Source organism: Malaclemys terrapin, chromosome 2, assembly GCF_027887155.1.
Source record: "Malaclemys terrapin pileata isolate rMalTer1 chromosome 2, rMalTer1.hap1, whole genome shotgun sequence".
NCBI lineage: Eukaryota > Metazoa > Chordata > Testudines > Emydidae > Malaclemys > Malaclemys terrapin.
In genome coordinates this window covers 215,094,883-215,121,193 of record NC_071506.1, presented here as the reverse complement: position 1 = coordinate 215,121,193, position 26,311 = coordinate 215,094,883, and the positions used below count along the sequence as shown (strand labels likewise).

At 40.3% G+C, this 26,311-nt stretch overlaps 1 protein-coding gene across 2 annotated transcripts in view; it reads left to right on the top strand.

Annotated features, from left to right (window-relative positions):
• Positions 1–26,311, top strand: part of CMC1 (C-X9-C motif containing 1) — a 76,009-nt gene that overhangs the window by 48,027 nt on the left and 1,671 nt on the right. For both annotated transcript variants that reach the window (XM_054019917.1, XM_054019916.1), the window contains one exon: positions 25,162–25,252. In XM_054019917.1, coding sequence (XP_053875892.1) covers positions 25,162–25,252 — 91 coding nt within the window. The remainder of the gene's footprint in view (positions 1–25,161; positions 25,253–26,311) is intronic.

Genomic DNA, 26,311 nt, shown 5'->3' with positions numbered 1-26,311 from the left:
TGGCCGTTTAAAAGGTCGCTGGCGTTCATTATTGACTCGCTCTGACCTCAGCCAAAGAAATCTCCCCATTGTTATTTCTGCTTGCTGTGTGCTCCACAATCTCTGTGAAAGTAAGGGGGAGACCTTTATGGCGGGGTGGGAGGCTGAGGCAAATCGCCTGGCTGCTGATTACGCGCAGCCAGACACCAGGGCGATTAGAAGATCACACCATGAAGCGCTGTGCATCAGAGAAGCTTTGAAAACCAGTTTCATGGCTGGCCAGGCTACCATGTGAAATATCTGTTTGTTTCTCCTTCATGAAAACCCTCCCCCTTTACTGACTGATTTTCTGTAAGGAACCCACCCTGCCCCTTCCCCCAGCTTTCTTTCAAACCAAATAAAGTCACTATCATTTAAAAATCATTTATTCTTTATTAATAGATTAGAAAAAGAGGGAGGGAACCCGGGTGGTATTTGGGAGGAGGATTGCTGGGAAGGAAAAAGCCACAAAGAAAAGGTTAAAAAAATGACAGCCTTTTGCTTGGGCTGTCTACTGGGGTGGAATGGGAAGGTGTACGGAGCCTCCCCCCCCGCGTTCTTACACGTCTGGGTGAGGAGGATACGGAACATGGGGAGGGGGGAGGGTGGAACAGGGGCTGAAGCGGCAGTCTGTTTTCCAGCAGCCGTTCCTGAACCTCCACCAGACGCCGGAGCAGCCCCAGCGTTGCATCCTTCATCCTCTGGTCTTCCTGCCGCCATCTCTCATCTCGATCGTCTCTCCTCTCCTCACGTTGGTCCCTCCTCTCCTCACGTTGGTCCCTCCTCTCCTCACGTTCACTGACTTCTTTCCTATACTTTGAAACTGTTTCCTTCCACTCATTCAGATGAGCTCTGTCACTCCTGCTGGATTGCATAATTTCAGAAAACATGTCCTCCCGCGTCTTCTTTTTACGACGCCTTATCTGTGATAACCTTCGGGATGGAGGAGGGAGGCTTGAGGAATTTGCAGCTGCTGTAGGGAGGGGAAAAAAGAGAGAATTGTTTTAAAAGCTACATTTTGCAGAACAATGCTTATACTCTTTCACGGTGACCAACACTGTTCACATTACATAGCACATGTGATTTCTGTGCAAGGTCGCATTTTGCCTCTTAATGCTGAGTGCTTGTGGCTTTGCTGCTAGAGATCACAGGTCTGGGCAACAGAATTCGGCTTGCATGCGGCCCATGGTAAGACATTGTTTTACAGCTTCTGCACCCTCCTTTCCCACATACCAAGCATAGCCTGTAGAGTGCTGCAGAAGCCTGGCCAATCTCAGCCAGTTGGGGGGGGGCAGTGTGGGGGGGCTTGTCTGGGCCCCTTCAGGCAAGTAGAGTGCTGCGGTTTTTCTGTTAACATTCAGCAGCACCAGAAAACAAACTAACCCCCCCCCCCCCCCCCGCCATGAATTCTCTGGGATGATCACGGTACCCCCTCCCCCCACCGCATGGCTGGTATCGGAAGATCCCTGCAGGCACCAAACTACCCCCCCCCCCCGCCGCCGACCCCCCCCCCTCACCATGAATTCTCTGGGATGATCACGGTACCCCTCCCCCCACCGCGTGGCTGGTAACAGGGAAGATCCCTGCTAGCCAAACGCGGAAAACTTCAGGGCCAATTTCCCATCTGCGCTTGGCTAACTGCAGGGAAGGATTTATTTTCCGCCACAGGCAAACAGCCCAGTAGGAACGGCCACCTCTGTCCCCTTAATTAAGTTCCCGTATTTCAACCAGGTTACCAGGAGTGATATCACTCTCCTGAGGATTACACAACAAGATAAAGAACGGATGTTGCTTGAATGCCAGCAAACACCGGGACCATACGCTGCCAGGCTTTGTCAGGCAATGATACCAGATTACTTGCTGCAAGCATGGCGTGGTCAAGTGTCCTACCATGGAGGAGGGAATAAGGATGCACTGCCCAGAAACCTTCTGGCAAGGCTTTCGGAGTACCTCCAGGAGAGCTTCATGGAGATGTCCCTGGAGGATTTCCGCTCCATCCCCAGACACGTTAACAGACTTTTCCAGTAGCTACAGACTTTTCCAGTAGCTGAACTGACCGCGAATGCAAAGTCAGGCAAAGTAATCATTAAAAAACCGTTTGCTTTTAAAACAAGTTTTATATTTTAAAAGGTAAACTCACCTGAGGTCCCTTCCATGGGGTTAGAGTCTTGGGTACTGGCTTGGGAGGGTACTTCAGTCAGGGTGATAAAAAGATCCTGGCTGTTGGGGAGAATGGAGTGCTGTGTGCTCTCTGCAAGCTCATCCTCCTCCTCCTCCTCCTCTACCCCATCGGCAGAATCCTCAGGCGTCGAGACTATCCCCGACCCAGAATCCACGAACAAAGGTGGGGTAGTGGTGGCAGCCCCCCTAGAATTGCATGCAGCTCGGCGTAGTAGCGGCATGTCCGCGGCTCTGACCCGGAGCGACCGTTTGCCTCCTTTGTTTTTTGATAGGCTTGTCTGCGCTCCTTGACCTTCACGCGGCACTGCTCAGAGTCCCTATTGTGGCCTCTATCCATCATGCCCTTGGAAATTTTTTCAAAAGTTTTTGCATTTCGTCTTTTAGAACGAAGTTCTGCAAGCACTGAATCCTCTCCCCATACAGCGATCAGATCCAGTACCTCCCTCACGGTCCATGCTGGTGCTCTTTTTCGATTATCAGCCTGCATGGTTACCTGTGCTGATGAGGTATCTGTGGTCATCTGTGCTCTCCACGCTGGGCAAACAGGAAATGAAGTTCAAATGTTCGCGGGGCTTTTCCTGTCTACCTGGCCAGTGCATCCGAGTTCGGATTGCTGTCCAGAGCGGTCACAATGATGCACTGTGGGATAGCTCCCAGAGGCCAATACCATCGAATTGCGGCCACACTAACCCTAATTCGAATTGCTAAAATCGATTTTGGCGCTACTCCGCTCGTTGGGGTGGAGTACAGAAATCGATTTAAAGGGCCCTTTACATCGAATTAAATGGTGTCGTTGTGTGGACGGTTACAGGGTTAATTCGAATTAAAGCTGATAAATCCGAATTAAAGTCGTAGTGTAGACCAGGCCTAAGTCTCAGATAAATCTGTTGCGAAATAACAATATCTTATGGTTTCAGAGTGAGGTCATTATGTGGAGAACTTTTTCTGAATCTTTCCTACACCTAGGGGACCAGCTAGCTGTGTTAAAACTGTGATTGAACTTGCATTCATTTTTGTAGTTTAATTGCAGCATGGGCATCATTGTGACTGACTTTTCATACCAAACTGCTTGGAGAGCAATTCTTGGAGTTGAGCAGTCTTTCTCATTTTTGTCTGGTGAAGAATGTTTGTGCTGTGGAAAGAGACATGACCAGAATGCTCTTCTAAAACAAAGCTATACCATCTCTTTGTCTAAATTATAAACATGCAGGTTTTGCTAGTAGTTTTCTAATGGGATGCGTAGATAATATTTCAATTACATTCTTTAAAGTGCAGTTGTGTGTTTAAATATTTAATATGTTTTGTTTATGCAAACATTTTTAGCTCTTCCTGTCTCATTACTCTTATGAAAAGATACGTATTCCTTTTGGGGTATACGTATCTTTTCATAAGATTTTTTAAAATTATTTGTGTCATTCAAATTAAAAGCTTTGGGGGGAAAAAACTACCCTTCAAATAAAGCTTTCAAAAACCTACTGGAATCCAACATTTAAAACACGTACTACAGGTGCACTCACAATGAATATGCAAGCACTTGTCTCCTTCCAAACCCCAAATGTGTTTGTATGCAGATGAGGTAAATGTATGTTAATAAGGGGGTTTAAGGGTGTTGTAGCTGTAGGCCCTGATTCTGCTATTGCCTCTATTGGTATAAATCAAGAGTATTTCTATTAGTCAGTGGCACTTCACAGGTTTTATATTGATGTGAGATCAGACCCAAGTCCACTGTGCCATGATTTGACAAACAGACTTCCGATCTTTCTGTAATCTGATTCTTTCATAGTTAAGAAGTTTTTTTGGGACAAAGGCTTGTTTTCAACCCCTCCGCTTGTCTTTAAGTGTTTCAGTTCACATAACTTTTATACAAGCATCTAATAACTGGGTTTATTTTGGAGAAGTGGTAGCTCCTGTGTCGCGAAGTTAAAACCAGTTTTTATTAATAAAGCTCTATACAGATACTCTTTTAGTCTAGTACTAACTGTTTGGTTACCATGCGCACTAATGCCACAGAAGCAGCCATTGATAGAATGTGTGGTGGTATTCCCTATAAGCCTGGGCACTGTATCATAGCCTCAGTTGTCTGTGTCTGTCCACCAGTCACAGCAAACAACTTCCCCCAGCAATTCTGCTCTGAGCAGTGGCTGTTAGGCTGCAGACCTTGGATTTGTGGTGGCAGTTTTGCCTCTTCCTGCTTCTGTCTCTCCCCTGTCCATCCCCACCTGGCAGTTCATATCCAGACTGTGGCCCTGGGACTAGTGATGCAGGAAACTCCTACACCCTGAGCTCAGCTAGGTCCCCAAGGGGACTTGCCCCTTCATCAGAAGTCTTGCTGACCCGGGCAGGTCCTCATCAGAGTCACTGAGCAGATGAGCTCAGGCTTATTCCCTATTTTTACACATGTCTATTTATTAAACTTGTTATAGAGCAGTGGTAACTCCATAGTGAATTTGGTCACAAACTTCCATTAATAAACCCCATGCTGATTTGGCTTAGAAAATTGCTTTGGCCTGAAAATAACCAGATTTATGCTGAAGGAGAATGTTTCTGAAAAGTCTGAAATAAAAATTAAGGTGTTTTAGTGACCAGTAACTCAAACATTACACTGGTTTGAAATTTTGGCTTTTGGCTTTTGCCTAATGTGTCGTCATCACGCTCTAGATCAAAAATAACTTGTTATCCCTTTGAAGATTGCATTTGGTTACATCTCCTTGAAAACTCATTAGCAACCATATTTGAAGAAAATGGGTGATAACTGAGCCAAGTGCACTGATTACAAGCAGAACTGAGCAGTATTTTGGAAAGGTGATTGAAAGTACTCTAAGAGCACTTTGATTCAGGCATTGATTCAGGAATGTACTTGAGCAAATTGATGTCAGCAGGACAAACACATGCTTAGAGTTAAACATGCTCTAAAGTCATTTCCTGAATCAGGGACTGAAAGTCTTGTATATAGTGCATTCTCACTATTTTCCATAACCCTTACAAAATAGGAATCACTCTTGCTCATAGTGCATTTTTGCCGAAAAAATATTTTCACAACAATTTCAAAGCTACTGGGGGAATTTCAACCATTATTAAGTTGGCCAATATTATTCACTCTTTCTTAATAAGCTGGATGCTCCTCCAAGCCATGTATTTGAACTTTTAAAAATTGTACCTTTGTTTTGTGTATGTAAATGAACGAAGGAAGTATAATTAAAAAAAAACCCACCACCACCTAAGAAATCCACAAGTACTTTGTTCAAAAGCAGTTCAAGTTATTAAGCTGTGATAGTGTTCTCAACTATTACTAAATGTATAATACCCAACTATTTAAAAATATGGAAATAAACAGTTAAGGAAATCATAAATCTTATACTGCCCTGCATAATCAAACATACACATTATTCTTTTCAAGTACAGATACGTGCATATTTTATCTCAACATGGGAGCTGTAACAAGGACCCAAAATATTCTTTTTAATGACAAATTTCAGTATGTAAGCACAGCATAAAATGCTTCTGAAAAAGAAACATTAAAATATATGATCCAGAGTCTGTCAATCTTACTCGATTGAGTAGTAGCTTACTTCACAAGCAGTCCAGTCCTCAGCCATGTACATTTATAAAATGGGAGGTTGCTCTTAAATATTTGGCTCTATATGTTTAAAGCAAGATGATAAGAATAATATGTTACACATGCTGTACTGGGGATGGAGCCATAACAATTCATGGGGAGTTCCATGAGGGACTCTGACTTGGGATGCACAATTGCTTCCCTCTAGGATGGTGCCACATACTCCACAAAGAGCCTGGTCAACTGTCTGGGGACACGTCTGCTACGGCAGCACTTTAACATGGCTTGTGTAGTCACGGCATAGCGCTGGGAAAGAGCTCACCCAGCACTCTAAAAAAAACAACACCACCACCTCCACGAGGGGCTAGCTACGCTCCCAGCGCTGGTGCATTGTCTATACTGGCACGTTACAGTGCTGAAACTTGCAGTGCTCGTGGGGGGTGTTTTTTCACATCCTGAGCAAGAAAGTTGCAGCGCTGTAAAGTGCCAGTGTAGACAAGCCCTGGCTGCGATTATGGTCCTACCTCTTTCATGCAACACTTTGGGGTGGCTTGTGGCCCTGTGAGCAAAAGGAGGATTGTGATTGCCCAGTTCCTGCATGGGGGTACGTGGTGGCTGGAAGCCAGGTTGCAGCCAGCCACAACTCCCCACTCTTGGCTATCCCCTGCACCTGTGCAGGGACACAGGACATGATCTGGCTCCAACTATGGAAGGTTTGTTATTCATTCAGACAAGAAAGAAACACAATATTATATTCCCTGTGTGTTCCATTTAATTTTGAATGGAAAAGGTCCTTCCACAGAAAGTACAGTAACTTGATTAAGCAAAGATGAAATAGTCACTGTTAAGCCTCAGCTGCTGTAGCTGTACAGATTTTGGTATGTGACTGCCGTTCCAAGAGAAGAACAAATTGTCTGCTTTATCTCCATCTTGTGGTGGAAAGAGGTCTTCTCTTTAGACTGTGCTCCTGGCGTATTGCCAGTGTAGCCACTCACCATGAATCTCTGCTTTTACAGAATGACTTCCTTTAGGCAGAGAGTTCAGCTAAGGAGTCAGTCACTATGAAGTGGTTGTATTTTATCAACTATGTTACACTTGCTTTCAGATGCCTCTGTGCGTGGGACAGCTTCTCCCAAAGGAGAGGGGAAAATCAGCACCTAGGCTACGTTGCACTGCTCAAGTCCGATGTAGGTTGCTTATATAGAACCAGGCATTGACGGGCAGTAGCCACGGGGGAACTTGCATTTGTTCCAGTTCTGCCTCTTCCAGCGCCTGATATTGTAACATTTGATGTCAAGGATTATTAGCATAGGGTGGGGAGAAAAATTAAATTAAATCCACACTCTTAAAGGTAGCACTTGTTTGAAGCAATTTGGACTAATAGGCTTGAAGATGACTACATTTGTTGCATACTATATATTTGCAACCTGACAAAGCCTACTCACTTTTTACAGCTATTTTGACCTCAGAAACCTATTTGTAAAGCAGGCATTCTAGAGAGGACAAAAACCTAAGCAACTAAGTGTAAAGTAAATTAAAGGAGAGTATGTGCACTTCAAAGAACATCGAGGTGTTTTTCATGATATTTTTTAAAAGCCTTTCTTTCTCGTATTAATGAGACTTAAAGGTTTAACACTAGTCTTTTTTTTCATTGTGGGGAATGGGTGTGTTTGCTTTTTACGCTGTTCTTTTGGTTTATTTGCACATCTAGGTGGAGGTGCTGGAACCGACTGGTTTTTTTAATTTAAGAAAATATATGGTAGCGTTTTTATTTTGTGCAAAAGCCACATACAGAATAGAGGGAAATCAGGTCAGGTCAAATGTTGAGCCTGGTAACTCCTGACAATGCACTTTACTATTTGCTTCTTACCCTCTTTATCATTTCTTCTGCCCCAGCTCTCTTTTGCTACTGTTTAAGTTGAAATTCTATTGAAATTGAAGTGCTATTGAGATATACCAGTTACCTTTTAGCAGCAGTGATAGGTGCGTGTCTGCCAAGTGTCCCTTGAACCATCAGATGTAGTCAAAAAGTAAACTTCGGTTACATTTTTAAGATACAACATTTAAAAACATCTTTTGTCTAGCTATGTCGTTATTTAGTAAAGCACTTACCCCCACTCATGTTCAATTTTACATTTTGATTTTGAATCAGATTGCTTTTCATGACATCTTGTCTTTTAAATATTTTGATTTTTTAAACACAGGTGAAACTGGGCTATTTCTTTTCTTTCTTGAGAATTTATTTAAAAGTTAAGATCTTTCATGTTTTTCAGCACCTGTATACTGTGATGGTATGAAACACAGGATAAACAGAGTTTGCAAGTAATGTGGGAAAAATAAACATAAATTATTATGTATTAATATTACAGCAGTAATTAATCAGTTGCAATTGTACAAGGTGCTGCACCAATAGAGTTAAAAATGGCCATTAGAATTGCCTTACTGCATCACACCTTTAATCCATCTAGGTCACTGTCCAATCTCTGACAGCAGCAGCCAGCACTAGCTGAATCAGGGGAAGATGGAAGTAATCCTGTATCAGGCAGTTATGGAATAACCCCAGTCCTGCCAAAAGGTTCTTTCTAAACCCCATTAATCCAAGTCTGTGCTGTGCCCTGAAGCCCTTCCAAAATTCCTTTTAAAATCCTTACTGTTATAACTGTAGTTATTCTTATCTATATAAATGTCCAATATTGAGTTGTGCTTAATTATTGGCCTCAGTAATACTTTGTGGCAATCAGTTCCACAGATTATGTGCATTGTGTGAAAAATTTCCTTTCACTGCCTTTTGCTTTTGTTGAATATCCCTTTGTTTTTGTCTTATGAGACCGGGAGAATAGATGTTCCCAGTCTACCTTCTCTGTGCCATTAATTATTTTGCACATCTTTAGAGTGGAGAAGAATATGTGTGGGCAGATAGGTTTAAAAGATCAGGACTTTTTCTTCTTATGGAAGTTTTTCCATGCCTCTAATAATTTGAGGCCCTATCCTGAAAAGTTTAACATTTGCTAAAACTTTTTGTAAAAAGAGAAGTAGAAGAGTAGTTGAATGGTAAAGTCTCTATTTCAAAGATGTTACTTTTTTTTGTTACCCTGACTTTTTAAAAAAATAAACTTTATGGACATTGTACTCGGTGCTTAATTTGTAACGAAAGAGGTGCCGGGGATCAGACAGTTTTTTTTCTTTCATAACTTATTCAGCAAGCCAGAGGTGCTGGGGCTATTCACTGCCACAGCTAGACGTGCTGGGCTCAGCCCTGGCACAAATTAAACACTAATTGTTGTTTCCTTTCATCGTATAAAATGCACATTATCTTGTAATGTCTATCTAAAGGCAACTCGTTTTAAGACCATAGTCTGACTGTTGGGGGTTCTTTAAATTTAACTAAGAGAATTCTCCAAACTGTTTTTAAAAAAAATAAATCTCTTAAAAAACCTAGTGCTTTTTTATTGGCGGGAAAAAACAAACTCAGGGCTGGTCTACACTGAAAACTTACATCAACATAGCTGTGTCTTTCCGGGATCTGAAAAATCCACACTTCTAAGAAACTTAGCTATGCTAACCTAAATCCTGGTACAGACAGCGCTAGGTTGAGGGAAGAATTCTTCCCTCAACCTAGCTCCATCCTCTCAGGAAAACCCCTCCCATCATTGTAGTGAGTGGTTATGCTGAAGTGCTACAGTGACGCAACTGCAGCTGTGCTGCTGTAGCATTTTAAGTGTAGACATGACTTAAGAATCGTGATCTTTGCATGTTTAGAAACTAAAGTAGGGTTTCATTGTACCCAGCAGCTATACAGCCAGTAAGCAGAGGAAGCAAAAATTAACCACTCCTATTCCCAGAGCTATGCTGACATTCTAGATGATGCTGGTAAGCAAATGGGGAAGTAAAGAAGAGATGCCATGTTGTCTTATGTCTCTTGTAAAATACAAGACAAAGAAACAAGTCTCTTAGCATGCTTGGAGAGGGCAGATGGCATCAATGGCATGTCAAAAGAGCTTTGAGTTCTCACTTAGAAATGACCAAGCCATTTCAGGAGATTGCTTTCCTCTCGGGCTTTTCTTCAAAGGCCAAGAACAATCTGTCTCAGCCCAGAGGTTATCCAATAATCCAAATATGATTCTGTCCAACCCTGCTATGAGCTTTTAGTGTAACACTACCAGAGGGACATTAGAGCCCTGTCTGTAGCTGGTCTCTGAGATTCATAAGGGCACCATTAGAGTTTGGTTTACTCCTTTACTCAACTGTTATTTCCAATGTAGAGCCAAATTGCGTTCTCATTCCAGGAGGGCAGTCCTTTAGTCTTCAGTTAGTTAACTTCTCAGCCCTCCTCCTGGTGGTTACTACTGCTGCTAATCTCCTATGGTGGGGCTTCACAGAGGCAATTAGATGGGAAAGTTTATCAGTCACCTGAAATATTGTGAATATATTGCCTCTGCAGATCCATATGGGCTGTCTCTTCTCCTGACTTCTTTGCCATTGTATAGCTACTTTAAAGATCAGGCAGGGAGGAAGTGGATATGATCATACAGGCAGGGATGTTGTAGAACTTTGAATACATCTTTTAGGCCAAGAGTTCAAAAAAGGATTTGACGTTGATATGGATAAGGATTTAAAAGATCACCACCAAATAGCCAAGGACCAAATACTCAGCTGATGTAAATTGACATAATTCTATTAACATTAGTAGAGATATGCCTATTTACACAACCTAAATGTGTTCCCAAGTGTTCTGGAAGAGACAGAAAACTTCATGCATCAGGGCATAATCCAAGCTTCTACCAACTGAGTGTAAAGAAGAAATGTCCCCTGAGGAGTGGTTATTCCATAGATGCCTACTGCAGGATTTCTTGCATCTTCCTCTGAGGCAGCTGTTACTAACTGCTGAGGGAAACAAGTTAGTGGAATAAATGGGTCATTGGTCTGATCCAATATGGCAGCATTTATGTCCCTGGCAGTTCAACTACTTGAGATTGGTTCCTGAATTTTGATGTGTGCAGTTGCTACACTGTGGATGTGAAGAGGCAGTCTAATTCAGAGGATTCCAGCAATTTCTCTTACTTAATTGGCCTCTCAGAGTTGGTAAGACAACTCCCACCTGTTTATGCTCTCTGTATGTGTGTATATATATCTCCTCAATATTTATTCCACTCTGTATGCATCCGAAGAAGTGGGCTGTAGTCCACGAAAGCTTATGCTCTAATAAATTTGTTAGTCTCTAAGGTGCCACAAGTACTCCTGTTCTTTTTGCGGATACAGACTAACACAGCTGCTACTCTGAAACCTCTACACACTGTGATTTAATCCCGGTTTTGTCTCTACCAGTTTTCTGTGTGTGTATTCCCCTTTCAACTATGAGACATTTTTCAACATTTCATACTGGAGAAGAAGAGACCTTCTCCAACTTATTGTAGGATCCACTGATCATGTTGTCACTTCAAGAGGTGGCTGCCATTCCATGCCGAGAGAGCACTGTTGGGATAGGAAAAGTGGCTTTTGATATTGTGAATAACCTCCCCCCCCCCCCCCCCCCCCCCCAAAAGGATTCTTGGTTTTCCCCTCTTCCACGGAGCGTGTTATGATCTAATTGTCTGCCTGTCTGCCACCCTCAGTTTGGAGGTGTTTGTCTGGTGAAACTGGTATATAGCTTGGGATACTTTGGGAGGAAAAGCATTATATAAATATAATATTATTAGTGTGTTATAACATGAACATTTGGAGGCAAATAAAATATTTGATCTGGTAACAGTGAGATCCATTTAAAAGAATCAGGGTTTATTTTATGTAATTTTTGTTTTCCCTATATAAGATATATTTAATTATTTCATTCCATCTTTCTGTATTCAAATTAATCTTATTCTTATATATATTGGTGCCCAAATTAGAATAATTCTTTAATCAGCTGTGTTATGCATGCCATCGTAGACTAGAATAAGAAAGCCATTCTTGGCATACTGAGATGCATATATTTTATTTGTTATTGTAATTTAAAAGTAAAATCAGAAATATTGATTTCTACTTGACTGGAGAGATGATTTAGTTTGAATATCAGTCTGATCTTAATCAGGTGAGAATTAATTGAGTTGGAGGTATTAGATATTCAGTGATGTTAACTGAACCATGATCAATCTACAGAGAAGCTTTCTTTTGTACTGTGTTAGAAATATCAAATAGCTCATGCACTACAATGTAAAAACAATCTTTTCATGTTCATCCTACTACCTTCTTGGCTCATTAAATGCACCAGTAAATCCGTTCTGTGCACACTGAGTAATCTTCAAAGTAACAAGCTAATAAATCACAATTTAATACAAAATTAAAAGCATAACTGTCATAAAATAATTATTGATATACAAAGTTTTGTATCATTTTAATATCTTGTACACATTTTACAAACAAAGGATTTAAAGCCTTGGCTGTGTACTCTTCTAAATATCAGCTAGATTCTGCTGTTTTCCTAAACACCATTGCTGCTTTGATGGTTTTTCCTGTGTTGATAGCGCTAAGAGAGTGATTCAAATCTTAGAAATATGTCATTTCTTATTTTATTTTTTTTCCGAAAAAGAAAAAGAGAGAACATTAAACCTGGTCTGGATCATGATACAGGCTTTTTTTTATTTTAAGAGTGTGATAGCGGTATCATAAGTGTTGAGAAAATATAAATGGTGAGATAACACCTCAATAGGACTTGCTCTTAAGTAGTAAAATTGTAAAGTCTTTAAATAAACTACAGCCAGAGCTGAGGATCGATTGACCTTGGTAATGGGTAATACTACATATATTGAATGGATATTAAAAATGGGTGTACAATAATTGCTGATTGCAATAAATTAATTAGCTTGCACAGCACTTTGACAATACAAAGTACTAGGTAAGTGCAAAGTAGTAGTATTATAACAATTTATTAACAAGGTATTTTAATAGGTTCATTGTCATGAATCTGCAACATAATGAATTTTCCAGACACACCTGTAATGTAACTTTTGATAACGCCTGTACATTAAAAATAATGCTATTCTTTCTTCATTGATATATGGGCATAGTATTCCATGCTTCTTGTTGTCCAGACGTGATAATGTATAGTAATAAAATAGGTAATCGGCTTAGTATTCACCATCTTTGTACATGGGAGCTCTTCAATCCATAATATTATTCAAACACGAACACTTTAAAAATGAAGAAAGCAACATTGTTCCCCTCAAATTCACTTTTAGCTTTCTGAATGGCCTCTGTTTAAAGCCAGAGACTGCTAGTCTTCTGTGATTAATTTTAAATTTACTTTTGGGTGGAAAGTAATTTTCCTATTAAAAATCCTTTTGTTGTGTATCTTTAACTGAAACTGTCATAATCTAATACAAACATTTTTAAAATAAATTAAAATCCAGTATTAGAACATCACTTTATATATAAAGTGTTGGAAAAATCCATCACCCCTTAATTTTATAGGGCAGATAAACAACTAAAAGAAAATACAAATACTTCGTTTTATTTTCCCTACTGCGCAGCTGTCATTCTCTGCTGTGTTGTTTGGTTATCTGCCATCAGTCAGTAAGAAGAGAAATATCTGTGACAGCAAGTTAATCTCACATAAATTCAACCTTTGCCTGGTTTAAAGATTTTTGGGCAGATCCTCATCTAGGGTCATGTAACTCTGACAATTTACACCAGATATGGATCTGCCACACTAAATCGAAGTCCAGACAATTCTTCCTCTTAGTGGAGAGCACTTCGGTAAGTTCAAAGGATTTTTTTTCTATATGATCAAACAAAAAAACTTATACATATTAAAACTTTATAAAATATTTTAATATTTTATTTGTTCCACTGAATGTGACCATAAATGGAATAAATGTTTGTAATTCAAGTGTGTGTTATATAATCGACACACCCATCCTCCTCCACCCTTAGTGTTTTAGTATGCATTTTTCTGCATCTAGCCAGAAACAAAGGCCCAGTACTTACTGGGACTCAAAGTTTAGGAAATACGTTCAAATTTTGTTTAAATGTGATTCCATTCAAACCAATTTCTGATATGAATCCCAAGCTAGGCTATAGCACTGTTTTTTAACATAGAGCATAATTTGATCCTAAATTAGTTGTCTAACAGCATTGGCAATCAGTTTAGTTGGAACCCTTTTTAAACAGCATTAAACTATATTTAAAGCCTTGTGATGGGACCAAAAGGTCTCACAATCATATTCATTTTCCATGATATATATAAAAATGTTCAGTATCTTGATCTTTTTTTTTTTAGCTTTTCAAGATCTTTTTCTCACATTACCTTGACACATCAATCATCTTTATAAAAATAATTCAATGGATAGGTGATTCTGTTGCATGCCACTTGTCAACTGTTCACAGAGAGCTTTTTTTCCTCCATTGGTAGTAATTTAAGCTTATAATTCAAAGAGGACTATTAAGACTCACTTGTATTCACTTGTTAATGCATTTACTGTGTGTCAGAACTCTTTAGTGTACCTATACATACTGGAACAATATGTAACCCCAGTCTTTCATTTTGATGTAGCACTGAAGAAACTATAAAATTATAGTTGCATGTACTTTATTGCCTCCTAACCTTTAGTGTCACACCAGTCCAAACTCTTTCATATACCAAATCTGTCTATCACAGAAATGCAATACAGTATGTTAACAAACCTCATAAATTATAGTCCAATTTCTTTTATAATTTGTTACTAAAAATAATGATACTCTATAAAGCTAAACAGAATGTGTATCTCATGTGCTAAAACACACACACACACACACACACAGATATTTTGGTTAGAAATTCGTATTTTGTACTCATTTCTTTCTGGCTCAATTTGGATCCTGGTTCAGCCTGTCTCGACCCTTCTGAAATAAATGTACTTGCACTATATACTAGGACTATCCATATTGTAATATATTTTCATTCTCTCTAAAGTAAACCACCAAATTGAGGACATTTAGAATGGTGTACTAGGTTATCTATTTTTAAAACCGTAAGAGGAACAAAATGTTTTAATAATCGTTAAAATGCTGATTTGTTTCAGTGAAGTAACTGTTGTGTAATAGATGTAAAAATGAAATAAGGGAATCAGGAAGGATATTAAATTGGACAGTACATTTATCCTAGCATTCGAGATCATATTCCTCAGTGTGATAAGGATGAGAGAGAATCAGAATGAGGTATACATGAGAAATGTGTCTAAAGCTTTAGTTAATTTGGGTTTAATTTCTTTACAACAATAAAAATGAGGTAAGTCAGCTTTGTCTGAAATGGAGAGAGGTGATAAATTGGTGTTGAAAATGAGAGATGGCCCTTGTGCCTGCGACCAAGAACTTCTGAGAGGCATATTTAAGAGGAAATACCTTTTATTATTCTTGTATGGCTTCACTACTTGTGAATCAGAGATGTTATCTTTGGATACATATCAGTAAAACTGGAGGTGGTTACAGTTTTAGTAACTCGGCTAAGCATGACTAAGCAAATAAATGCTACCAAAGTCAATATGCCTCAAAGTGTCTTTGCCTAGGATAGGGTATCACACTAGAAATGGAGTTTTATATCACATTTAACGATGGTCTGTTTCTGTTTTGGTGTTGCCACATGTTGTGAGGCTATTTTCCCCATAGTTTTGAGTCCTATCCATCCTCGCTTTTTGGCAGGAAGTCACATCTTTCTGGTTACTTAAAAGAAGCATCTTTTCTTATATTCCTGTGTATTTTGTGCGGCTAAGGTCCAACAAAGCAGTGACTCTGCAATTTTGCCACCCAACTTGCCAGAAGGCACGGACCGGGGTGAAACTGGATGAATTCACCTTGCTTCAGTGTTCCTCCAGATCTGGAAGGATAGTGGAGGGGAAAAGGAAGTAGGGGATTCCTTCCAGGGCTGCCCCCATTTGCTCACTCTTTGCTTGTCCCTCAAAACAAAGTCTTAATTCTGGAGCCGTTGCCTGCGTCAACAGAGCCTACATCATCTCCCTACTTTCCCCTTTGAAGGGGGGCCTTTGTTCTCTTCCACTTTCCTCCCTGAGAAACTCTGGAAGTGGGCCCCTTTTCCACAGGTTCTCTCAGGTTGGATTTGATTTAAATCAAATTGATTTAAATCACTAGTCAGGAAGACTCGATTTAATCATGGATTTCTATATAAAAGTACATCCTTGTTGGTTGTTATAACCTTAATACATATTCTTCACAACTCAGAGATAGATGCAGGTTTCATTTTTAGAAGGTACACACTATACAATTTTAAAGTGATTTATTTTGAAAACTTTTCAGATTAGTTTTACGGCTATATCAGAAAATGAATGATTGGTTATTTCATTTACCAAAGGTAATTGAAGCAGATATTTATGAAGTCATTGGGAGGTGAATCATCTCCAATTCAACAGGTTAATCATTAATATTTGGAGGATTTTCTGCCATGCTGTATTAGGAGGAGAACATCACCAGACAGACATTTAAATTGTTTTATTTAACTAAAACAACAACTTTATGTATTCTGGATTTTTTTCTTTAAGAGCAAACATATAATATTTTAACAAAACAAGCATATATGTTTTTGAATTTAGTTAAACATTCAAGTTTTTTAAAATCAAGTTTGCGTTCGTTAAAATTGTTTTTAACTAAAATAGTTACATGAAATATCTTTAAAAAAATAATAATAATTAAATCGACTATGTCAGCCAAGTCAACATGAGAAACTTAAAATATTGGCTTCTATAATCTATACAGAAGCCCCTGGAACCCAATAAGATTGGGTCCCTAATCCATAAACTATTGGAACTCACTTACAAAACTTTTCTTAAACATTACATTAATATATTGTCTCATACTATAGAATTAGAATTTATAATCCCTGATTATAATTCCATGATGAGATTCTATGAGATACATTATATCTTAATTAAAACTATCTTTAGATAAGTTTTTTCCTCAAAAAAATTTTTATCAAAAAAATCCGATTTAAATATTGATTTTTTTTTTTTATCCACCCTGGGTTCTCTCCTCCCTCACTTTCTCCAAAGAGCTTGCTGCTATCTCACTGCCAAAGAGAGTCTCTCCCTCCCATTCCTTCACCCTGGAAGCAGAACCCCTCAAGGAGGACGATGATTTGGAGTCCTTTGCACTCATCCCCCCATCCAGGCCAACTTGCCCTGGACATAGGAGTTCAGAAGGTCCTATTCCCCATTCAGACTCTTGAGAGAAACCCATAATGTTCTCATCTGTGCTCTCCTCCCATTGGATTAATTCCTGAATCTGGTTTACCTGTGGCTCCGCAAGCCTCCCTAGCCTGATCTATTTAAATCCTGTTGCCCAGAGCCATAATCCTTGGACTAAGAGACCAGAAGCCTCCATGGCCAAGCTCTGCAGATCAGATATCTGCAACTCTGTCTATATCTTCACCAAGCTTCACTGGATCTGCCCTCATCAGTAGGTATAGCATTTAAATATAGAGCTTTCCAGTCATTATGCCACAATCCTGCCCGCTTTCCTAGTAGGAAGGAGCTGTTGTCCCATCAACAAGGCACTCTTTTTTTCTCCCACTTTCTGTCATCTTTGCCCACCTAGCTGGTCATTCATGTCCTTGCTCTCTCTGGGCTTGTACTGCCAGCCAGATCCATCATCCACATTGGGGAGAGAAGCCTCGGACAAACAACATTTCTTACCTTTTAACTGGCTTTCTTTGGCTTGGTGAGCAAGCATGGACACCCACCCAGGCAGCCCTTTGGGATGAGGAGTTGGGCATAGAATGATTAGTGTAGGCCAGTGGTCTCCAACCTTTTTACGCCCAAGATAATTTTTGAATTTAAGGGCAATCTACCGCCCCTTCCCTGAGGCCCCGCCCCTTCCCCAAAGCCCCGTCCCACTCACTCTGTCCCCCCCGTCACTTGCTCTCACCCATCCTCAGTCACCTTCACTGGGCTTGGTAGGAGGTTGGGGTTCGGGAGGGGGTGCGGGCTCTGGGCTGGGACCGAGGGGTTCGTAGTCTGGGAGGGGACTCTGGGCTGAGCCTGGGGCAGGGGGTTGGAGTGCAGGATGGGGTGAGGGGTGCAAGCTTTGGGAGGGAGTTTGGGTACAGGAGGGGGCTCAGGGCTGGGGCAGAGTGTTGGGGTGCAGGAGAGGGTATGGGGTGCTGGCTCTGGGGGGGGTCAGGGCTGGGACTTGGGGTGCAGGATAGGATTCAGGGTGCAGGAGGGAGTATGGGGTGCTGGCTCTGGGAGGGGACTCAAGGCTGGGGCTTGGGGTGCTGGCTCCGGGATGGGGCTCAGGGCTGGGGGTTGGGGTTTGTGGCCTCGCACCAGGCAGCACTTATCTCCAGCAGCTCCCTGCCTGTGGCTCAGCATGGCTGCCACTAAGGCAGGCTCCCTGCTTACCTCGGCCCCACGCCACTCCTGGAAAGTGCCAACGCGTCCCTGCGGCCCTTGGGGGTGGAGGGGTGGGCGGCACATGACTCCGTGCGCTGCCCATCTTTGCAAGCACTGCCCCCACATCTCCCATTGGCCACAGCTCCCTATCCCGGCCAATGGGAGCTGCGGGGGTGGTGCTTACAGGCAGGAGCAGCATACAGAGGGAGACCCCCGTCCCCCCACCCCTAGGGCAGGCAGGGAGCCTGTCTTAGTGGCAGCCCCGCTACGCCGCTGGAGATCACGATTGACCAGACGATCACGATCGACTGGTTGGTGACCACTGGTATAGGCTAACCAGGTTTGTTTGACAGCTTGGAAGTCATTAACTGGAGAGTGAAAATGGAGAGTGAAATCCTGCTCCATTGATGTTAATGGAAGCTTTACAATAGACTTCAGTGGGGCCAGGATTGCACCCAGAATGTCTGAAATGGGACAAGCTTGGTTTCTCATCACTTGCTCCTGCCTGGTCTTTTGATGCATGGCTGACACCCACAGGAAGGGGAGTACTCATTAGCTGCACACACAAACCAGTGGGCAGGTTTTAAAAAATTTTTTATTGTACCAACAAATTGTCAAATTTCTGTCTGTATTTCTATACTCTGGTGCCTCCCATCACCAGAGCTGAGATCATTATTGAAAGAGGAACTATTCCTCCCTCAGCATGTAATATCAGGAAACAGGGGTCGAATGTTGAATGTGAAAGGTTCGACCCCTGGAGTTACAGTCTACATTGGTAGCTGTTAAAAATGTGAAAATATTAAACTATTTTGAGTTTAATCAGATCTTACGTATTTACTTTTTGGTCGTAGCCCATTATGTACCTTGAAGTTATCGGTCTGCAGTATGAAAATAGCTAGAACCAGAAAATTGTGGTGACAGCTAAACCTAATATCTGTTTCTGTAGATTTTGATTTGAGATTACATCTGAAAATACTGCTCCCAATTTGTGCAGTTATTCCCCAAAGCAGATTTTTAACAGTGGAATTTTTGATGTTCTGCATTTAGAGATCATAAGATATTTCATTAAAAAAATATAAAATTGAATACAACTAAAATTAGAACAATGCTCTCCTGGCTGCTGGAGAGCTTCTGGTAAATATTTCTAACTAAAATGGTCTTGCACTGTAGACCCTTACACCATTATCACAGGGATTTTAAAGTGCTTAGGGTGAGTAATTAAGTAGTGAGTGTTCATGTGGGGATGTCTAATATGCTCTAACCTGCTCCTTTTTTTCCTTCTGTGTTAAGCGTCGGCAACATTAAAGCTATATAGCTTGAAGCAGTTTTATCACTTTGTAATGATGCTTTCTATTTGCATGGCCATATACCAGAAGTAGGGTCTTCTGAAGCTAGGGAATGCGTGCTATGCATTTCCAGATTTGTTCACTGGGACATCACGCCTTTAACCAATCAAGACTGGTGAGCTAACAAGTGAGAGGGACCTCCTGTTGTCTTCAGCTTTTTTTTTTTTTTTTTTTTTTACTTCGCAGCTTCCAGAAGGACTGATTATTACAAAAAAGCAGCACAGCACTTAGGCATGAGCCTGTGGGGACTAGAAATCAGATTGTTCACTATACAAGTCTTAAGCTTTAGAAGGCTTTTAATGAGAGAACCACATTTTATTTTTTATCCTGATTATAGCTATCACGTTGCTATGAAATGGTGACATAGGGCCACATTGTACAAATCTCCAAGAAATAACAAAAAAGCTATACATTTTAATTCAGTAATAGCATTATCTTAAAAAGAAGCTTAATAAATACCTGGGTGCTATTACAGCACATTTTGCATATCTTATATTGCTCTGATTTTTACTAGTAACACCATTTTATAATACATGTAGGTCCAACTGTTCAAAAGCAGCCTTAACATTTCATTTTTGTGGACTTTTAAGTTTTTGCAACTTGCTAAAATTGAAACTAGTGTACATATATCAAGTAGTTTGGCATTTTAAGACTGTATTCAATTTCTGCCTGAAAATGTTCCCTTGGGCACGTGGCACCTTCTTTTCACTCAAATCCCACTTTAAAATACACTTATTTTGGAAAGTTTTTCAGTGTTCATTCACCCTCAAAAAGTGCATTATATCAGTATATAGCCTGCACTGCCTTTAGGTTTGACCATCCTCTGGTGATATTGGTACATTATACATCTGAACAATATTGTTTATGTAACTTCCTTAGATATGAATACTTTCCCAACTCACAGGGGTATTTTGAAGATAGCATGGTGATGGGTACTGTATAGGCAGATAAAATAGTGGTTTGCATACACACTTCTGAGTTTGCCCAAGCAGAAATTTGCCCCAGGAAAACTACAAAACAGCATCTAACATTTTAGAAAGCAGTCTGAGGCCCTTTAGAAAATTTCCCCCAAAATGGTCAGAATAGGCAGTGCATCATTCCTGTATTTTTCATTCACAGATCTTTTGTAAAGAAAATGTAAAGCTCAACCTTACCTTTTCTCAAAATGAGCCTGTAAAAAAGGTTTCCATCAATATTTGGGGAAATTTCAGATAGATTCTCTGCCTTCCTGTGAATTGGAGAAGTCCTTCTGATTTTAGTACACAACTAGACTGCTCAGATGGTTGAAACTGTCTAACTGGCAGCCCACTCCCTCTTTAATCAGTATATAATATGATAGGGCTTCAACAGAATCAGGATCAAACCCACAGCCAGCCCACTCTTGAGCAAAACAGCAAGATTTCGCCCGGCTACTTTTGTGGAGACAAATCTCCCTATGTGTAAAGCCCTGCAAATCTGCAGATACCTGCTTTATAGCCACGAATATCTGCAGATGCGGTTTTCCGCGGACCATGTTTGCGGATCGGCTGTGGATACAGATTTTGTATCTGCACAGGGCTCTATCTATATTTACTCCTTATGTACCAGCATCGTGCAGAGCTGAGCCAGTGGAGGGTACATTAACAGAATAACATTGCACTAGCAACTGCTCAGTAAATCAACGTGAACCACTGGAAATAGTGTCCTGGCAAATATGCAGGGCCAAATTTTTTAAGGAGTTATGTTGGGGGTCTGCATATAAATGTACACCTATATTAAAGAATGTGATTACTGTGATTATGCATGCAAATGAAGAGATACTCAGCTACATTTGCACTTACAGTCAATGACTTGAGCCTGGCCCTAGCCTTGAGCTCCCTTCTCATCTAACTTGTCTCCAGCATCAGCCTACCCAAGAAAGTATCTATATGTACACTAAATTTGTAAAATGTATTTGATCCAGTGACTTGCTACTGTGTAACTATTTCACATTGATCACCATTTGCAAAAAAAAACATGGGAGTAAAAACATTAGTGTACAAATGTGGAGGAGAAACATGGAAAATCAGAGCAACAAGATAAGAACATAAGACTGGCCATGCTGGGTCAGACCAATGGTCCATCTAGCCTAGTAATCCAGTCTTCCAAGAGTGGCCAGTGCTAGAAACTTCAAAGGGAATTAGCAGAATAGGGCAACTATCAAGTGATCCATTCCCTGCTGTCCAGTCCCAGCATCTGGCAGTCAGAGGGTTAGGGACCCCCCAGAGCATGGGGTTTCATTCCTGGCCATCTTGGCTAATAGCAATTGATAGACCTATCCTCCATGAATTTATCTAATTATTTTTTTAACCCAGTTATAGTTTTGGCCTCACAACATTCCCTGGCAAGGAGTTCCACAGGTTGACTATGCATTGTGTAAAGAAGTACTTCCTTTTGTTTGTTTTTAATTTGCTGCCTACTCATTTCTTTGGTTGATCCCTGGTCCTTGTGTTATGTGAAGGAGTAAATAACACTTCCTTAGTCACTTTTTCCATACCGTTCTTGATTTTATAGACCTCTATCACATCCCTCCCCCCTTAGTCGTCTCTTTTACAAGCTGAAAAGTCCCAGTCTTTTTAATCTCTCCTCATATGAAAGCTGTTCCATATCCCTAATAATTGTTGTTGCCCTTCTCTGTACCTTTTCCATTTCTAATGTATCTTTTTTGACATGGGACAACCAGAACTACACTCAGTATTCAAGATGTGTGTGTACCATGGATTTATGTAGTGGCATTATGATGTTTCTTGTCTGTTATCTTATTAGCCGTAAGGGTTCCTAACATTCTGTTAGCTTTTTTGACTGCTGGGTCACATTGAGCGGATGTTTTCAGAGAACAATGAGTTCAAGATCTCTTTCTGTAGTGGTAACAGCTAATTTAGACCTCATTTTGTCTGTATAGTTGGGATTATGTTTTCCAATATTCATTACTTTACATTTTTCAACAAAAGAGTATATTTCCAATTTTCAGCTGACATAATTTGATTTATTCTTTCTTGTTTAGCTTTGGTAGATTATACTGTTAATGAATCAGCAGTATATTTATTATATTGTTAAACGGTGTCCTAAATTCATCTGGCATGAAATAACTGTTCTGAAAAGTCAGTTTACCAATTATATTCACTAAAATATCTGCACACATTTAACTGGCCTCTAAAAATATATCTAATTGTTGAGCATAAAAATATAGCTTAACAATGGCTTTAATTTTTGCAATCGTAGTAGCTTTCTATTTCAGTATTTTAAAAAACCCACCATCTCTTGTAAGCATCATATTATTAGGCTAGTCATAAGTACTTTTAAGCAAATGCCAATTAATTTTAACAAAACCTATTCAATTATATTCTTTAGATTTTTTTTTTTGGTAAAGTAATTGAATGGAAAGAAAATGAATTGCACACTACACAGGGTAACTAATTAGTAGGAAATTAGTTATAGGGTGTTCTTTTTAAATGTTGATATTTAAAAAATCTCATACATTCCATTTTTAGTTTGTCTTTGTGTTATACAAAATAAGATACTTTTCTTAAGGCTGGGTGGTTCCTCTCACTGCTCTAAGTAGATGGAACTGGGATCCATCATCTCTCTCTCGGGGAGATGTACCTACTCTGTGTTCTCCTGTCTTTGAGACACCCCTGAGAGTGATGGGTGGGATTTGGGGATAGGGAGCGGAACAGTAGATCAGCTATTCTCCTTGGCATTACCCCCTGCTGACTCTTTGGATTTTAAAGAGGAAATGCATTCTGGAGTCAATGCGGCTACATGCTACTGCACAGTCCACAGGAGATACAGCTAGTAGTAGCAAGGCCTCTTTGAGCTGTGCTGCTATAGAGAAGAATCAGCAGGGCAGCATATTTTCTCCATGGAACTAGTGGTTTCCTTCTTCGTGCAGCCTCAGGAGCTGTAGGAGTGCGAGACCATGCCCATTGTATGCTCCCAGGTCCCCTAGGACCTGTCACCCAAAGGGAGGATTGCTTGGAAACTCCACGGCGTAAACCTCACCTCAGTGTTTCCCAGCTCCTCTCCAAAGGGCTCTTTCACAAGAGGAAATTATCCAGCCAGTGGTATTTAATTGGTTTAGTAATTACTGTCATTACTACACTAGATTGTAGTAATTATTATGCTTAGCAAATTTTGGAAGCCCTAGTCATAGAAGAAAAACAACATTAAGAGTCCTAACTTTTATTTAACAACACTAATGAAGTCATTGATTTAGTGTTTTTAACATACGCAAGCTATTTCATCACAATAACATTGACTTCTCTCTGCCTTTCATACTGAGTAGAGTTTTAAATGGGATTTGTCACAGAATACACAGCTTCAGAAATTGGTTGGCGGTATTAGCAACATCACTGTATATGAGAGTGTTAATGTGTTATATAGTATGAAGGAAAGATCCTAATTAAAATCTTGTTGCTAAACAAGTGACAAAGACCTTACAAACAGCTTAAGGCTCCAGGCTAGCCGTTGTTGGGCTTGAAGATCAGACTCGGTCAGTGAATGGGAAAATGTTTATAATGTGGTTTGTTTTGTTCATAACACACACAAAAATATAACCAAGCAGCATTGGTGGGTTTATTCAGCTTAATATACATACTGCAATTTCTGGATATATTTCATAGTGGCTGGGGGAGTGAGCCATATCATTTAGACATTAGATAATATCAGAACAGGTATATCTGCATGGTATTTGACCCAATTAAATTATTAGTTGGATACTAAAGGTCTCTCACTATCATTCAGGCTGCGTGTTTGTGAGATCTGTATTTGGCAGAGGACCCCCTGGTATTCAAGAGCTCAGAACCAGCCTTTGCTCAAAGAACACCCTGGCCAAGCAGCACATAGTGCTCCCAAAATGTGTAGTTTGGAATACATAGTCCTCTCACTTCCAGCAGCAACAATCAGGTGTAGCCATTAAAATAAATGGCCTTAAACTGGTGTACAACTGGTTTGAGAGGCAAACCAGGCCTTGAGTATTTATCATCCACATCAAAGGCAAAGATTAAGTTACATAGGTATGTCTACACTGTACACTAAGCACAGGCTCTCACTCAAGTTTGAGCTCAAGCCCCCCTTCTATCCACATACATACATCAGATTGACTCGGGTCAGCAAGCACTCGGGACTCAGATCCTAGGATGCTGCTCAGGAGGTGGATCAGAACCTGAGTCTCACTCTGACTTGGGCCCAAGCCCTGTCATTTGTAGTATGGACATGTTAGTATGGCTGTGAGACCCGAGTCCAGCAATTATAAACCTGGTATGGACACTCAAGCGCAGGCTTGGAAACATCGAGTCCACAAGCCTGTGCCCCACAGACCCAGGTTTACGATGCGGCATAGACATACCCATAGTCACACAGTGTATGTGCTTGCTTTTGCAACAGCTAAAAGAGTAGTAATCTCCTGACAGTTTAGCATCAGCTTTTAAGATGCTCAACTAAAATCAATGAGAAGCCTTGACTTCCACCAGCCTGCAGCTGTGACTTAAAAAAAGAAAATGAATGAAGTTCATCACTGACCTAAGTGTAATGCATGGATATACTGAAGTTACAAAAGTTCCAAGCTTGCCATAATGCCAGAAACAGGTCAATTTGGGAGTCAGATAACCTTTTAAAATAGTGTATTGTACTTGTGTTAATGTGGATCCATAGTAAAAGAATCTAAACTCTAATTTTTTTGTAATTTCAGCTTTTACCAAATGCTGCCAAGAATCTGGCTTTCTTATGGTCGTGAAATGTCAACAGGAAAATGCAGCATTGAAAGAATGTCTAACTACATAGTAAGTCAACATGAGACTTAAAAAAAATAAATGTATATTGCTATAGTCATGATGCTATTGAGAAACTGGAAAAAAACAACAACCAAGTCCTTTAGACAGTGCCTGAGTCAGTTATGTAGTTTCAAGGTGCTCTCAAAAAGGTACCACGTATCTTCAGATGATTCCAGAAGTGCATGGAGATGCTAAGCCACTTCAAGCAAGTTTGCAAGGTCTCATGACTTGGGCCTTCCACTACTGAATCTAGGTTGGGGTATTTTCTGAAGGAAAGCAATTATATCTTCAGCTTCATGGATCAGGGAAAGCAAGGCACCTTTTACACTAGCATTTTTTTCTGAAAAATTTCCCATGGTTGTGAACACTGCTGCACCTCTGCTGGTGGTAGCACTGTTTTAGGCAAAGTGCTGGTAGATATTAATATTCTATCATGGTGTCAAAGAGACCTGGACTGAGCTCTCTTTTGAAGCTCTTGTTTGTCCAATGAATGTGATCAATGACTCTGGAAATTTCTTTAGTCTCTCTCTTGTACTCTATTAGGTGTCAGTATCTGCAGCCAGGCTGTTTTTGAAGATTAATTATGTCACTCTAGGGCCGAAAGTCTAAAACTGAAAGGGAAAAAAAATACATGAACGTCCTTACAAGGAAGTGTAACAATTACTCTGTTGGTGTTCAGAACAGTCAGCATTGTTTTATAACAACTTTATATCAAAGGTATGTGTTGCCAGGCACAAGTTAACAGTTCTGTTTATGTAGTGGAAGCTTGCATTACTGTAAATATTAATCTGTATGTTAATTGTGGACTTCCTTGTGGAAGTTGTATAAAATAAATTTTGAAAACTGCCTTCAGAAGTGTGTGTATATATATCTGTATAAGCACTTCATTTCCTGGGGCCTCTGCAGCAGACTGTGGAGAACTCAGATCTGAGTATTGGGTGTATAGCAGATGTGCTACAAGGGGAACCAGTATAGAACAAATGTGAAATTCAGATTATTGCTAAATCGTAAGTGGTATTTCTAAAAATTAAATGAAGGTGAATTCAAAAAGTTAGTTAAATCTACTGT